The 16,059-nt window shown below is 41.3% G+C and overlaps 1 protein-coding gene across 2 annotated transcripts in view; it reads left to right on the top strand.

The window, feature by feature from the left end:
* The window catches only part of TGS1 (trimethylguanosine synthase 1), a 31,362-nt gene extending 16,559 nt beyond the window's left edge, over positions 1–14,803 (top strand). Inside the window, exons 12-14 of one of the 2 annotated variants that reach the window (XM_075141836.1) lie at positions 285–361; positions 6,389–6,543; positions 11,574–14,803. In XM_075141836.1, the coding sequence (XP_074997937.1) occupies positions 285–361; positions 6,389–6,543; positions 11,574–11,586 (245 nt within the window). In that variant the 3' untranslated portion in view covers positions 11,587–14,803. Of the gene's footprint in view, positions 1–282; positions 362–6,388; positions 6,544–11,573 lie in introns of both variants that reach the window. The other variant, XM_075141837.1, reaches the window with a different exon arrangement.
* Positions 14,804–16,059: the final 1,256 nt, after the last annotated feature.

Raw genomic sequence — 16,059 nt, 5'->3', positions numbered from 1 at the left:
CAAACCAATGTACTAGCTATAAACTACACTCAAATTTCTCAAATACTTCTCTGTAGTTCAGTTAAATTTTCTTAAAAAGTGAGGTGTTGGGGTTTTTTTCTACTTTCTAGGGCAATGGTGAAATAGAGTTTCTGCCTTTCAGAAGACTACCTAACTCACACCCAGAAGACTAACTATAATTCAATTGCATAATAACTGAATTTGGGATATACTTTCAAAATGAATGAATATAAAGCAACTTCTCCTTCCCTATTCTTGTTTTTTTCCTTTACTGGCTTCTACATTTGAAATTTTCAGGCTTTCCAAGAAGATCACCAACAATATTGTGTATTTTCTACCTCGGAATGCAGACATTGACCAGGTGTGTTACTGGATAAGGGCTTGGTAATTACAAAAAGCTCAGCTGGCTTAAAACATAGGTGTTATAAGCACAAACTTAAGACTTTTAAGTCTGTTCAGCTGAATGTGGGGTTTTTTTTTTTTGTTTTAAGTTTGAACCTTATGTTAAGTGATTTCTGTGTTTGCAATACTTTTGATATATTTAGAAATGGGAGTAGTAGATTATTTCTGTGATTTTGATACTGTTCCTTCATAAAGCAACAGATTGGAGGTTCTTCTAGAAGATCCAAAGCCAGTAGATTTCTTGAGTGCCAGACAGATACATCATTATAAAAGAAAAAAAAAAAGATTTTAACCAGTTCTTACTATCTGATAAGTTGCTGAATCCTAAACTTTCATGGCTTTCAGTTTATGAAGGAGTTGCAGGAAATCACCGTACAGCCTGCCATCACTACTATCACTGATCAGCAGGTCAGAGACAAATGTCATGCCACCAGAGGTGGTACTGATGCTGTCCACGCAAGTGTGTGGTTCCGTATGGGCTGCTTGCATTGCAGTGATTAGATAGTTAGATGCACCACTGACTTGATAAACACAGAATTTGTTTCACTGGTGTGGGTTTTCTTCTATTAGAGATTTTTGTTAGAATTTTTTTTTTTAAGTAGTTAGATGACTGCAACAATTCCCCTGAGTGTCTGGTTTAGTTTCCTCTGTGTATTTTCTATGTTAATTATGCCTTGTAGCTTTTTGCAAAGAAGGGAGCATTGAGGCGTTCTCCCCACCTGCAACATGCCGCAGAACTTCCCAGGATTATTTCCTGCTTTTCCAAAAGCTGTGTCTGACTTAGAGCAGGCAAGGTCTCAAGCCACATGCTGGCTTGCAGAATCGTTGGTGGCAAACAGCTGGCTTGAGGAACAGGCTGAAATTCGCAGGGCCTGAGTATTAGCACCCTACGAGCCTGCGCTATGCACAGCACCATTTGTACGGGACGTGATGATTCAGTTGCGTTTTGCATTTCAGGCTGGTATAATGTCAAAGTGGCTTTTGAATCTTTGAACAGGGACCTTAATTTTAGGCACAGTTTCTCTAGTTTCAATTTCTAAACCACTGCATTTTATCAAATGTTTCATTCCCATGATGAAGAATGACCTTACCAGGTTTCTGCTCTGCTCATGAGCACTTTTTACCAGATTTATAAATGGGCAAAGGCATCTACATTTCACTTAAGTTCCCACAAAAGCATCTAAGAGTACTATCCACAGGCTTGCACCTATTCCTACAGAAAAGCTCGGCACCTCTACATGGTTGGGTTAGGTGTCTTGCCACCTCTACATCTTGGTCCAGTTGGCTCTGAATGTTGTCAATGTGCTCTGAGTGTTCCTTGATGTACATCCATGGGTTTGCCTTCACACAAATGGCTGAAGAGCAACTGCTGTTGCTCAAAAACATGGTTTTGTGGTCACAGCTTAGTTGTTAAAAGCATGTGGCTGGAGGCCGAGTTCAGTCATCCAGGCTATGGGCTGCTCTCAGGAAGAGAAATCGGCTCCTCATGCCTTTCTCTAGAGATTGTGCCAGTATAAGAAAAAAAACCTAAAGGTCGATGATCTGAGAGTGGGGAAAGAGAACGTGAATCTAGCCCATTTCCCTGTTTAGGGAAATGTAGTCTTAATCCTGTGTGGACGGAGGCGTGTCAAACATAACCATCCCAAACGTGACCTTAGTGGATGCTCTGGTCCATAGGAGACTGGTTATGGGTTTGGCTGCCATCATCTCTGACTGTATTTAAGAATGAAGTTTCTGAATTTACTGCCACTACACTTCCAGGGCAGTGAATCTCCAGAAAAAACAATTTATCGTTGAAGTTCCTTAATGGTTACTGTAGACAGTTGTCTTCTCAGTTTGGTTGTGGTTTTGCCCACAGTTCTGATCCATCTTACTTTCCTCATGGACCAGATAGGGTGACTTCTGCTGCAACAACTGCCTTGGCAAGGGCCTGGAGACACAGCTGCTGGGGTGTAGTGATGTAGCTTGTCTTGTGAATGTAGCCCATAAACTCTAGGGGCCTATAAAAGCTTGATGAAGTAAATCTTAAACATTTTTTGCAGGAGATTAATACCTGAAAACTGAATAATTTGGATAAGGCAATACTTGCTGAATACTATCTGATCCCTTAGATTTGAATGGAAATTTAACCTAAGTTTGATTTGTGATGATATTGCTCAGGCATGTAAGATTTGCCTCTTCTGTGTCCTCAAAAATTAACTCTGTGTGCTCATACACATATGTAGGAGATCGCTAAGCTCCTAGAATAGGTGGTCTAACATGCTTAATATGTAAGGTGGCCGTTGTTAAAACTTGAGTACTCTGCCTCTTGTCTCTCGTTGACTGGCTTGAATCTACAACCGAGGTGTGCTTGAGTGCTTTGTAAATTAAAATTTATTTAGAAGCTGACTTAATTGCCATTGCAAACCTCCATGAAGATGTTTATACTGACTGTAAGCCAGTGTATCAGTGCAGGTTTGCTTGTCTGACAGTGGATCTTAAGCAAAAATGGAAATAAATGCCCAGCAATTAAAAGCAACTTGACAATAAAAATACTGTTTAACCTTCAGTTAAGGTGGTGCAAATTTAGTGGAAAATACGTGCTTTTCTTTTATAGTTGGCTAGCTAACACAGAATAGGGATCCTGCCGCTGGTGTGAAAGGAGGTGGTAGCTGACCTAGCTGTGACTGAGGACTTGGTATTCATTGCCTTATTGGTAGACAAGACATCCAACCTTGTTCCACATGATTTTATTGCAAAAACAGTTCTTATTATGTCTGCAGGCATGGTCTTTTCTGTGTAGAGTTAGTCTTGTAGAGAGAGATGGGGTTCTCTGAATTCCCTTACAAAATTCACTGAGTTTAGGTGGAAGAGGAGAAATGAACTTCTGTACTTCTGCCTCGAGAGGGAGCAGCGAACCAGTGGAATATGGTTGGTGTGTTTACAAGAAATGTGAAACATTTCCCTTAATTGCATCAAATCTCCTTGTTTACAAGCATGTACTTGTTACAAAATTTGTAATGTATACAGTCCGTTTTTAGGTCGAATCAATCTTTCAAAATATTCCTTCTAGTTAAGGAATAATCAGGAATTATTATATATGTGTGTATGCATATATTTATAATATAATATTTATACATTAAAAATATATTTTTTTATTAATAGTGCCTATTATGTAGCTCATGTGTGACAATCTTGTTGATACCCATCTCTTTGCAGCATCTTTACTTTTGAGTCTTCTTTCTTTAAGTTTTTTTCACATCCCTTACGAAAAAAGAAAAAAGAGGGGGAGTTGTGGAAACTACCAGTCAGAAGTATATTAATATTGCTTCAGTTCTGGGGGGCTAAACTTGTATTTGGCTGCCAGTGGTGTTTTTGAAAAGCAAAACAAAAAGTTTGACCTACTTAGAATTCCCACAAAGTAGGAAAGAATTAGAAATCACTGTTTCAGATAGGCTTGCGTTTTTAAATCAAAATTAGACCCCAGCAAAGTGAAGTGAAAACACTTGATAAATACTTGGGTAGTTGAAAACTTTTCTTGCCTTGTATGAGAAGAATTCATGGTACTAATTTAAGTTGATATTATTTAAAAAAAAACAAAAGAGAGTGAATATGCATGCCTTGGCAAAATTTGGATGAAAATAAATTTCTTCCCCTTGCTCTGTTGTTGATTGGCTCTAGTGGCAGCAGGGAGCCTGCAGTCAGGGAATGCTCAACCTCCCCCAACATCCTTCCCCTTCTTGGCTGGTTCATTTCCACCAGATCAAGGGGAGGAAGGGTGATATCTGCAGGAGACCCTACATTTAGGTCTTAATACTCCAGCAAAATGTTACAGAAACTTCCACAAGTGACTTGAGAAGCAAGCTTGTTGAGACAGAATGATTAAATGTTGTTTATGAAGTGTTTAGCAAGCTGTGCTCTACCTCATTGTGCAGAGTGGGAAGTGTGTACTCGCCTCAGGGACCAGGACTTGCATCCAAGTAGCCCGATCTCTTGCACGGACTGTTTTCTATACCAGATAATACTTCTGTATCTTAATATTTGCAGCAAAGGAGGAGGAACCTGGGATTTGTTGCTGTAGGACCTTCTTCCTAATGGTGGGATAGCTTCTTTCCACCTCGTTGCAGAAGGCATACTTAGGTACATAAGATACCAAGATACATACTAACGTAGTGATGCTCCTGACCCTTCTTGTAAGCCGTGTGAGTGCTGCTGTTGAGGTATTCTTCTCTCACTGGTGGTCAGAACGGAGTCAGGCTACATGATGGCTCCCCCCAATAAACTGAGGAGCCTAAAATGTTGGTGACTTGGTATGTTGTGGGACAGATGACCACATCAGCATCTTTACCAGCCTAGCCAAGTTTGAGAGACGGAGTACTGAGGAATTGGGAGTTTGTTACTTATCCTGACGGTGGATGGTGAACTGCTCAGTTACTGCATTGTGCCTTAGTGATTATGCTAAACTTCTTCACTGTTCTTTGAAGACAGTCATATTGTACAAATTTACAGATGGTTTAATTCAGAAACAGATTTTTCACTTTTAGCAAAAAGACAATCTTACGCATTTATACGTTATTTACCATGGGATTATCTTTAAGTCTTTCTGATTTTTAGCTGCTGGAAATGTTGCATATTTAACATCTTAAGCATACAGTAGTGCAAGTTTTAATTTTCGGTTGCATGTTAGTGTATCAAAACAGCAGGATAATTGAGGCTAATTTTCAGATAATGTTTCAATCTTTGTGACCTTTATAGCGGAGCAAGCAAATTGATTAGAATAATACTGGTCTGCTCTTAAGACAGAATACAAGTGACTTTGCTAATTGAAAATGATTCTGAGAGTAAAATGCCTGATTATTATTCAGCTTGAGAGCTGTCTTTTTGAGTTAGAAAAGTTTTGGTCTATCCAAGATCCAGCCTGTCACAAAAGAAAAAACAACACAATTTGAGAAAGATTTGCCAGTGTCCAGAAGCCTTTCTCTCTGTGTAGGTGAGTTGAAGCTTAAATATAGATCCCTAGAAGGGATATGGCACTGTGGCTCTGCTCAGAGGGTTATAGCCACCATGTTGGGAAGTCACATTGTGGACCTTATTAACTTGCTCTACAGTTTTTGCACTATCAGGCTTCTTGGTGGTATGGGGTATGAGAAAAGATCTAATTTTTTTTAAAAAAAAAAAGGTGTCAAGAACTTTTTAGAAGTGGAATGACTGAAAAAGCAGCCCCTCTTCAAAATTTGAGTCTACTTCACAATCCAATGTTAATACCCAGTTTCATAAAAAGGAACTGTTTTCTTTATTGAAAATTATGCTTTCTCCTGTTAGAGTTGCTATTAAACTTCTGCAAAACGTCCCCTTTTTCAGCGAGCTATTTTTGGCCCTTACAATAGTGTAGGGTAACAGAGGGAGAGGAGCAATGCTGCTTTTTGGGTAATATATGTCAAATAATAATATTATTCTTTCTTTTAACCATTTTTGAGTAGTATTTCTTCATCAAACGATATACGAACTCTTACACTTCATAAAGTATTGGAGTAAATTCCTAACATAAACTTTATGATTAAGAGAACTGTTAATTGTTGATTGCTGTCCATGTCAACCATAATTCTGTAAATTTGACAGACCAAACAAGATACTTGTGTTTAAAAATATGAGTAGAAATGAATGACAGGCAAAACATTGTCAGGTTGATGGGGTTTTTTTTAGATGGCTGCAGATAACTCACTGCTCAGTATCTGCAGGAGGAGTTTTTCCCTGTCCTTAAAACTTTAGAGAGCACCTCAAGGATTTTAACGTAAGCCTGTGCAAAGGAAAATCCAGTTCTGTCTTTTAACTTTCAGTCAAGACTGGGTTTTTTCGAACATTAGTCAAGACCATAGCACTGCAGCCTACGTTCTCCATGACCACATCACTCTGATGGATGAAAGAGTTTTCAAGAATGTGTGTGTTCTTTGAACCTTGCTGAGAGGGGAAGCCGATCCAGCTTTTGAGGCGCACGGGCCCGTTGCAGGAGCACGGGAGAGTGGGTGCACTACTTGGGGACGCAACAGCAGCGGCACTGGGAGGAAGCGCTTCACGAGAGCAGCTGTGTGGTGGACGCGGTGCGACATTTCACAGATGTGTGGGAGATCCGGTGGGAAGTGATGAATGCTGTGCATTAGCAAGGTGTGTTCATAGGCGTATGCTCTCCTATCTATATTATTTATGGTATGCTCCTACGTGATTCCTACTGGCTGACTGAAACTATATAAACTGGGATCATAATGCAAATTGGCAGCCTCTCTCCACTTAAACTGGAGAGACTAGTGATTTATTTGTTACCAGCCGGTTGTAGTTCCGTCCATCATGAGCTTGACCGACCGGCAGTCTGCTTGCTGTTGCATAGGTTTGTAACACAGTCCCCGCTAGGAAGATCTTACGGGCTGCATTTATTCGCTCAAGATACTGTGTTTTTAAAAACTGAAGCAGGGTGGGAGGCAGGGAAAGGTTTATGTTAGTCTTTATGCACTGTTGATAATTCTCTTTTTTTTTTTTTTTTTTTTTTAAAACCAGTCACTTTTCAGACCTCTTCCTGTTTCTGTATTGAAAATTTTGTGTGCGTTTTTACTATTTGAAGATTTGATGACTGGTGCAAAAGTTTATAAATTGGGTAGATTCCTGGGTTTGGGATTTTTTGGCTTTTGGAGGCGGGTGTTTGGTTTTTTGTTGTTTGTGATAGCTATGCCTAATTTGGTGAAATTTCACTGTTGTTGGAACTTTTGCTGTCCTAAGTGTTAGTGTCTCAGACCTGGCTTATATTCCAAATACTGCCAGAAGATACGAATTACCTTTTGTTCCTTGGCTAGTGTATAGGGTGATTCCCTGAGCCCAGAATTAAGCAAAGTGCTCTTGACCTTGATAGTCATACAAAGAATACACATCATGCAGGTACTTTTCTTTTTTTCTTGGCTTTGTTCCCACCTCATCTTCATCATCCATTTTGAGAGAATCTAGAGTTAGACACCGAAGCCTTATTCTGTCTGCAAGTCTAGTGCTTGGACGAGAAGATGTTTGCTGTGTTTCTGGTTTTGAAAGTCCACTTGTTACAAATGACTGGTCAACGGAGGGAGTCTAAAGATGGGTAAAACTCATTTATTTATTTATCTCAATTATATCTTGTGTCATTCAGAGAACAGAAGATCATACCAGAGTGATCAGTTTAATAAAAGAATATATTCACATCTATGAATTAAGAAATTTGATGGGTGGCTGACTAGTAAAACTACCACTGGCCCCGTTCATTTAGCTATGATTTTAGACTGGAGACCTAGCCAAATGGGACCTGCCAAGCAATGTCACGGTTGTGTACGAATAAATATAACACAGAGCAAAGCAGGGAGTGAGAGGCCAGGAGATGAACTCAGATTAATTTGATTGTATTTTTAAAATGCTCAGGTATTAGGGGAGTTGGCAGGTAAAAGACTGTGGGTTGATGTGTTTTGCAGGCTGATCGTTTCTAAGTGAACGTAATTGCGTACAGTTCAGCTGTGACTATCATGTTAATAACGGCAGCTTTTGAGCAGCCCACTTTAAACTCACATCTGTTCTCTGTCCCTGATAAAAGATAAAGCCAGAAGATACTCCTAGCATACACCAAGCCAGAGTGGCACTTCTGGACTTCAATCTTCCTAAAGCTCATAGCACTTGAATACTGAATTGTAGTTTGCCCACTCAAGTTTAAAAAAAAAAAAAAAATCTGTGGCCTCTCAAAGGGTGGCAGCACCACTGTGGCAGTGGCATAATTCACCTGCAGACCTGTACCTTTTGAAAAGTGCTGCCTGAGAGCATTTTGTTTTATTACGTTCAGTGTAAAGAATACCATTGCCTTTTTTTTCCAGGTGGGTTGGTATTTTTTTTCCCCTAGCCTTTAGGTTGGTTGCAGGGGGAGGGGGTTCCTCTTTTTACTAGTGTTCTGTAAAATGAAATGAATCACAGTGTCCTTGTGTGACTGCCTATCAAGCCAAAAAGCTTGTATTTCTCATACCCCAGAAAAGTTTCTGGGGAGAGGGGAAATGACAATAAACTTTTTATCCACAGTTACCTTAGTTGGTGGCCGGAAGAGATAGAAGTTACTTTCCTAAAGGAATGATAAAAAAGAAACCTGCAAGGCCAGCAGGAAAACCTTTGAGTTCAAAAGTACATCTGAACAATATAAAGCAAGTTTGCACCTCAAGCAACTTGTCCTCCTGAAGTAATCTTCCATGATCGTTTCCCTTTTCATATTTCTTTTCTGATGTTTCCTATTTTAAACTTGAGACCAAACCTGCTGGCTACCTTTTTAATGCTCTGTAGCTGTGTCTGTAGCTGAGGACTATTTCCATCAGCAGTGGCTGAACTGAAGGATGAAGCATCCAGGTGAGAGGGATGCAGGGAGGTGTTAACCGAAGCTGCATCCTTTGCCTCTGCCGGGGGAGAGGCACGTGGCACGTGCAGAATTACCCAGCACAGCAGAAGAGGCAATACCTGCCCCCCCGAGTACGTGGGTTTGGGCTAAAGAACAAAGGAGGAGAGTTGCCAGCAGGGAATTGTCGTATTTGCACAGGAAAATGCAAAATAAACAAACTGTGGACTAGTCCAATTTTTAAAAGAAATTAAGAAGCCTTTCGGTACTCACCGTTGTAGTTCACTGCAAAAACAGGAGGTGCATGTCGGTATTTCTAAAAATAGGTGAGCATCTTTGTTTTCTCAAAGCATCGTTCCTCAATCTGCTGTTATTTTTAGAGAGTGTCCCTCAGCCAAGCTGGCACCTTTCTGAAGCTTGGTGTGTGGCAGCTTTCCCTCATTACGCCGTCAGGGTTGACTGAGCCCTTCCGAGGAAAACTTGGCAACTCCTACGTAATTAAATTTGCAACCTCCAGCAATTTACAAATAAGCTTCGTCGCAGAGGATTTGCGTTTCCCTCCTCTGAATATCAGGGGGGGTTGAGGAGCGTGCGGTGCCAGATCCGTCCCTGCGGAGCTTACGCCCATGTGCTTATTTAGATTTTTGTCACCTTTGGGTTTATCGAATACTTTTAGCAGTCGTTTGAAATTAGTCTTAGTTATCCTGGATTTAACACTTAGAGACTAGACACAGCGTATGTAACTTCTCGGGTGTCCTTCGGTGGATGCCACCCCTCAGTGGAGGAGCAGCATTTGCCTGTGTTACCGATGAAGCATTTTGCTTTACTTGGACTTCTAAGAGAAATATTTAGTAAACACTTGTGTTTAATATCAATGCATTAGTCATACTTAGATATGCTAGTGACACAAATTGTGCCCTGAAAGCAGGAGCACGTAACCCCGAGACAGTAATTTCAATATTCTTATATTAAGTTGACTAATCCAATTAATATTTTAGAATACTTAAGCAACATTAGCTATAAAGTGCAAAGACTCTAACGCTTTTTGGAAGGGAATTCCAGCTTTTGTTCGTAATAAATTAGAAGTACAAACTTAACGTCTTCCTAGAAAAAAAAAACGTGGATTGCCCCACAATGTTAACTGCTTTTAGGATTTCAAGTAAGAAAAGATAAGTCGTAAAATTAACATTCCTGATCGCTTGCCAATTTCAGATTCTTGTGCTATTTATAAGTCAGCCAGCTTCTGCTTTTTTACTTAAGTGGCAGGTTCCTTTTTGACAAGAACGTGGAGGTTTTTTTCCTATTACCATTAAATTGAAGGATGAAGAAACCGCTTATGCTTTTGTTTTTGTCTGCAGAAACAAAAAAAAAAAAAGAAAAGGGGGGAAAAAAACAAAACAGAAAAGTAAATGCTTGGTTTAGATAAATGTGGTAATTTTCTGGGCAAGTCAATAAAGGTTCAAAGTATAATTTAGATTAATCTGTTATTTCCTCCTGATAGTAGACTGTTTTTTAACTTACAGTAAAATAGAGGAAGTTCAGCATGTTTATATTTAAACCTGCACTACAGAGTCAAGTCTCAAAGGAGTTTACAAGTGTTAATAATGCAACCTGAACTTTAAGTTTCAGCTGCTAACATCACAAACTTCTTGATTTAAAGATCAGTTAAAATCTACTGCAGGCTTGCAGACCTTGATCACTTTATGTCTGCCCAGGAAATTTCCCTGCATAGGGAACTACAGAAATAGTTTTCCTGCAGCAGGCAGGGAAAACAGCAGCACAGAGCAGAACTGGCTGTGGAGCAGGGACCCCCACCGCAGCACGGGTCCTCGGGGTCTATGATGGGGGGCAAAAAAAAACAGTCAACGCTCAATTTTGGTCTTCTCTTCCTTCTGTCTGGGCAGTCTGTCCTGGTGAGAAATCAGTAGCCTGCATGGCTGCTGTCCCTCAAAGAAGTGGTACTAGGCATCATGAGTAGGAACAGGAGAGGACATAGTATTGCATGCTCCAGTCCAAAATGCAAAGTCCGCTGCAAAACGTTGTCTGTCTGTAATTGTTAAGCATTAAAGGTGTGCACCGGGCTCAGTCAGCAGAGCACGAACGGTGAAATTCTCACTCCAGTGATCGTAAACACGAGAGCTGGGACCAGCGCTGCCTGACGGGCTCTCCCTGCCTGCAGTTACTCAGCTGCCTGCAGCCTTTCCCTCAACGCTGCCTGAGACCCCCAGTGCACCCAACAGCATTTTTTTTGGTTGCAATAGCAACAACAAATACCTGTAACTGTTTTTTGTGAGATTCTCTGCCTGTTTGAGGTCTTGGGGTTGCTTTTGTTTGGGTTGTTCCTTGTCCCCCGCCCCCCCCCAGTGCAACCTTTATGCTTCCCAATTCCAGGATTTGGTTTTACTCTTCCCCCAAAACTTGGGATTTTGAAGCTTCAAAGCACAGTTTACAGCTTGCTTTTTGCCGCAACTGGGTGTCTCAAATGCCAAGGACCCTGCAAACCAGAGTCTAGCATCTCTCACCTCAGCACAGCACGTGAAACGGTGGCTATTTATCTCTAGTTCTGAAGTCCCATTATTTTCATGGCTTGGCGTGAGGGGGATTTCACAGTCACAAGAAAGCCGCAAACCACTTCTCTGAGTAAAAGGAGACACTGAAAGAGGACCAGAGGCGTTAAGTGACAAGGAATATCGTCACCAGTATTAACAGAGCCAAAGATGTGTTTTACATGGTATTTGATGTGAATAAGAGGTTTAGGGTTTTGCCTCTTTGCCTGTGCATCGATTGATTTGCTTTTTGTTCGTTTGTTTTTCAGGTGGCCTCCTTAGCAGGGCCAGGAGGGAAAGTTGAAATAGAACAAAATTTTCTCAATAACAAACTGAAGACAATAACAGCTTATTTTGGTGATCTAATAAGGAATGACATCTCCTGAACTCAGTGTGGATTCTTCCAAACCCAACCTCCCTGACTGCTGCTTTGCTTAAGCCAGCTACAGCTGGCCGGTCAAAAATGACTTAAAGGCATTTTCCCCTTTAATTTCTGTTTACAAAAAAAAATTGTACTGTTTATTGCTACTGTCAATAAATGTTTTATAATAATTTTGACAAAATTCTAAACGTAGAGTAGCTGTCAATGTAGGAAAAAAGATCTGTATAAAACGTGGTCTTGCAAAGTTCAAGTCCAACCAGTTGAAGGGGGGTTCAGGATTTCTTTGCAACTCTCACATGTACTACTTCTGTACTTGCTCTGGTCTTGAGCATTCAGAGCGTCAAAAAGAATAGCTTGAAAGCCGCCGAGTGTCAAGAACTGCTGTCTGTGCTTAAGAAACGAAAGCATCTGAACACGAGGTGGAACTAGAAGGTCAGGTGCACCACCAGAGGTTAACCGCAGTTCGCCTCTCTGGCTCCATGCTCATTGGGAAACCTTTTCAGCTTTTCTTTGTAGGATGAAGGTCCACACCTTTCTTACAGCAAGTACTCCGGCTTGTTGCAGCTTGGGGAGAGAGCAGGGCACGGGCTGGCAGCAGGGCTCTACCCTCTCATGTTTGTTGTTTATTTTTTCCCTCCGTGCCAGCCCTTTTCATTACAAAGATATGTTGAAGAAACCTTCTGACTGGAGGTTTGTCTCAGTAACCAGTGGGGTATGTGTCCCTTCTCTTTTTGAGGCCTTTTGGATCCATGCACAGGCTTCAGGGAGGGCAGAGGGAGCCCAGCTCTCCCTGGTGAGGGCTCTCCGCTCCTTCTAGGAGCTTGGGGGGGAAGGGTGCCTTTTGGGCACTTCTCCAAGCAGAAGAGGAGGCAGGCGAGAAGCGTCTAGGGCATGGATATGGCGCTCTCGCTGAAATGCTCTTACAGTAAGTACCCAAGATCAATTCTGAGCCTGTTTTTGAGGTAAGAGTGTAGGAATACGGTTTCTAAGACAACAAATTATTGCTGCTTCTCCTCTGCTTGGAGTGCAGCAGGATGCTGAAGGCAGCAGAGACTAAGCATTAAACCAGCATTAGTGCTGACAAACAAAACTGTGTAGAATAACAGGATTTTTTTTTCCCCTTAAGGAATGCAATCCAACTCTTGAAATCAGTTAGGAGACCAAAGTGTGTGTGCGTGTATGTTAAAAAACACATATGCGACCTCACTCAGTACAAGTTCGCAGTGCAGTAAAATAGCACTTGGGACATCATTTTTTTCTAACTTTACTGTCCATCCAGTACCAGACAAGTGCTAAACTGTTAATGACCATTACATCCATGCTTCATGTAAGGCATTTTAGATTATTTTGAAGATAATTTGACTAATTTGCATCACTGCATTTTGCCACTGTACCACAGCAAGGAAGAAGTGCTGTGATAGTGCCAGCCTCTGTGTCAATATTTAAAGGGAATTGTAAAGGAAAGAAATTATCTGCTTTAGGAGGCAGGGGAGGTTGGCAAGAGTGCTAGTATTACAGGAGGTCCAAACCTACCGTAGCAGTGGCACGTGAATGTAATGATGCTGTTAAATTTTCACTACAAGCTACAAAAAACCCCAAGAAAGAGTCATGAGGCCAAATGAAGAATAAATTAATTTATACTGTGTCACAGTACTCTGTACACTAAATTTTTACCATATTGGGCTTATTGCTGCTCACAGAAATACTGTTGAATTATTCTTTGGTCCTCTTTTCCTCCGTAAAGTTAAGGAGTAGCTTTACAAGCATTTTGAGATCTCGGTGATGCTGCTCCTGTAAAAGGAAGCTCTATGGGAGAAATAGCAGTGAATTTACTTTTGCCTTCAGGAATGTAGTCAGATTTTGTTCAGTGCCCAGTGTGCAAAGTGTGGAAGCTGAAATATGACATAAAAGGTACAACATTTACTGTTTTAATGTTTACTTCCAATATAACGAACTTGCTGGTTAAAAGGAACAATTTATCAAAGGTCTCTGCTGAACTTTGCAAGCACATGAAGCACCAAAAGCAGAAGAATATCTTTGTTCATGGCTGTTCCTCTCTGTAACCAACAAGTACAAAAGGTCTTTTTTAAATTTTTTTTTTTGTTTAAATACAACTTGAAGTCAGAACACATTCTGCTGGGTTGTGATAAATGTTTGTGCTCAGCTTCCCCCTCGGACAAAACAGGTGAAGTTCCCCAAGGCTGTGAATCAGTCAATCTGTTAAGCCTAAAACACATCTACAAGTATTTTTACTTCGTTGTTAGTAATTTCAACCAACAAACATTTCATGGAGGACAGCTTCATTCATGATAGGAGTTTCTGTAAAACGTTATTCTGCTTTATATTGTAGAAAAAAGTTAACATGGGCTGAGACACGGTTAAATTTCTGGATATCTCATGCCCAGAGTTTTAATACCCTTTTGGGATTCGAGTAGTATTTTGCATATAATGCAAAGGCTGCAGAGAAGTTATGTTGCTACTGTAAAGTAAAAACTCATAGAGGTTTGGTCTTTTACCAATTTTAAGCCACAAAATAAGCTGTAGGAAAAATGCAGATTTTTTTTTTTTTTGGAAGTTAACTAGTATTTGGACTAAATGCAATAAATACATACTGTTTTGTACTTTCCACTGTGCTCTTGAGCTCCTAATCTCTTAGGTTTATCTTAATTAAATCCAATATTAAACCAAACCTTTTTCCGGTGCATGGTATGAAGAGAAGCGATGGAACACACAGTTGAAACAAGCACGTTCGAAAGCTGAAGCCTAATTGCAGATTCAAGGGGAGCAGAGCATCAGCGGGGCTGAGCAACCGACTCTTCATGGCAGGACAGTTAGGGTCGTGCCCCTCTCTGAAGGAGGCCCCGTTAGTGTTATGGTAAAAAAATCACTGTTCCATGAAGCTTTAATGTGCAGGTTTTAGAAAATCTTCCCCAAGTGTTGTGGTTCTGAAGTAACATCTGGGTCTATATGTGCAACTCAGGGGTTATATAAACAAATCAATGTTACACCACAGTGACCATGGTAACATTTAGAAGAGGGAAACCCCGTAAATAGCACAAGGAAAAAATTACTTGCAATAACTCATTGAACAAATCAGTAGAAAATTGGGTCGTTTTCACTTGGTTTACTCTCTCTGCTTTCATATGCCTCATACTCACTCTTTGCTTTAACTGTCCTTCCTCACCCTGCCCCAAATCTTCCCACCTCCAAATATCAAGGAAGGAGGGTAGTCCTAACACATAGCATGAACTAATCTAGCATTGCTAGTTTAACCTTTCCAACACAAAAAATCTTGATATTCCTGCCACTGGAATATCTTGGTGCGATCCAGAGTACTTAAAAAAAGTTGATTTTCAGTGGTAAGGAAGTTTTAGATTTCTGTATGAAAACAGAACAGAGATATTTTTGCAAGTGTGTGGTGCAGTGGCGAAGGAATAAATGCTCTAAAACCAGACTTGAAATCGATTCAGACCCTCTCCCGTTCCAGCTGTCAGACGGTGACGCTGTCAAGTGGTCCAGCCTGCTCCATCAGTATATTACCCATTCACACACTCCGGAGGAGTACTTGTAAGAATGATGCTGTGTTGATCCAGTTGAGTGAAGTCCCCCAAATGCCCAAAGTAATTCATACAAAACAAACAAACAAACAAAAAAAGCAGCTTGTTACTCGGCAGGAAGGGATCACTAGCTGAAAGGAAGCAACAGGAACAGCTAAAACCAGCTGGAGTGATTGGATCTAGTGAGGCTGGACATTTACCCAAGCAGGAAAAATCCTAGCTGCAACCATGAAGGGAGGAGACAGGAGAAAAGGGCTCATCTACCCCAGGGTTTGGCTTCCACCTCTACTCAGCACAGTCCTGTGGTGTCTCTTCAAGATGCCCGAGGCTTTGGTAGTGCCCGGGCAATGCTGTGAGCTGGGGTGGGGAGGGCAGCCTGGGAGCCGTGACAGCGGCTGGGCTCTGCTCGAGGGTTTCCCTGTGCCGGGGAATTCCCCAGCCGGGCTGCGCACACAGCTCTGCAAAACACCCCCTGCAACGAACAGCAGGGTCTCACCATTTACCTTCTCCTCCTCCTGCCAACCTGAGTCAGCCCTGGATTTCTCCATATAAAGACCCAAGGATCGGTGTCTTTTTAGCACATGACTCGACAGGGGTATCTCTGGGTGTCAGGGAGCGTGGTTCTGCCATCAACCCCTCGTGCACTCTTCTTCAAGTCTCATGCAAATGCATTTTCTAAGCTCTTCCTTTCCGCACGTCTCTGGGGTCTTGGCCCATCACCTCGCGACGTTCCAAAACCGGAGCGAGTTTCAAAGCGCTTCCCAGCAGCATGGGCTTCACTGAAAACCCGAAACGTCACTCCGGGTGTCTGGGTTC

This window comes from Calonectris borealis, chromosome 2 (assembly GCF_964195595.1).
Source record: "Calonectris borealis chromosome 2, bCalBor7.hap1.2, whole genome shotgun sequence".
Classification (NCBI taxonomy): Eukaryota; Metazoa; Chordata; class Aves; order Procellariiformes; family Procellariidae; genus Calonectris; species Calonectris borealis.
The sequence above is the reverse complement of the archived record's forward strand: the minus strand, read 5'-3'. Positions and strand labels throughout refer to the sequence as shown.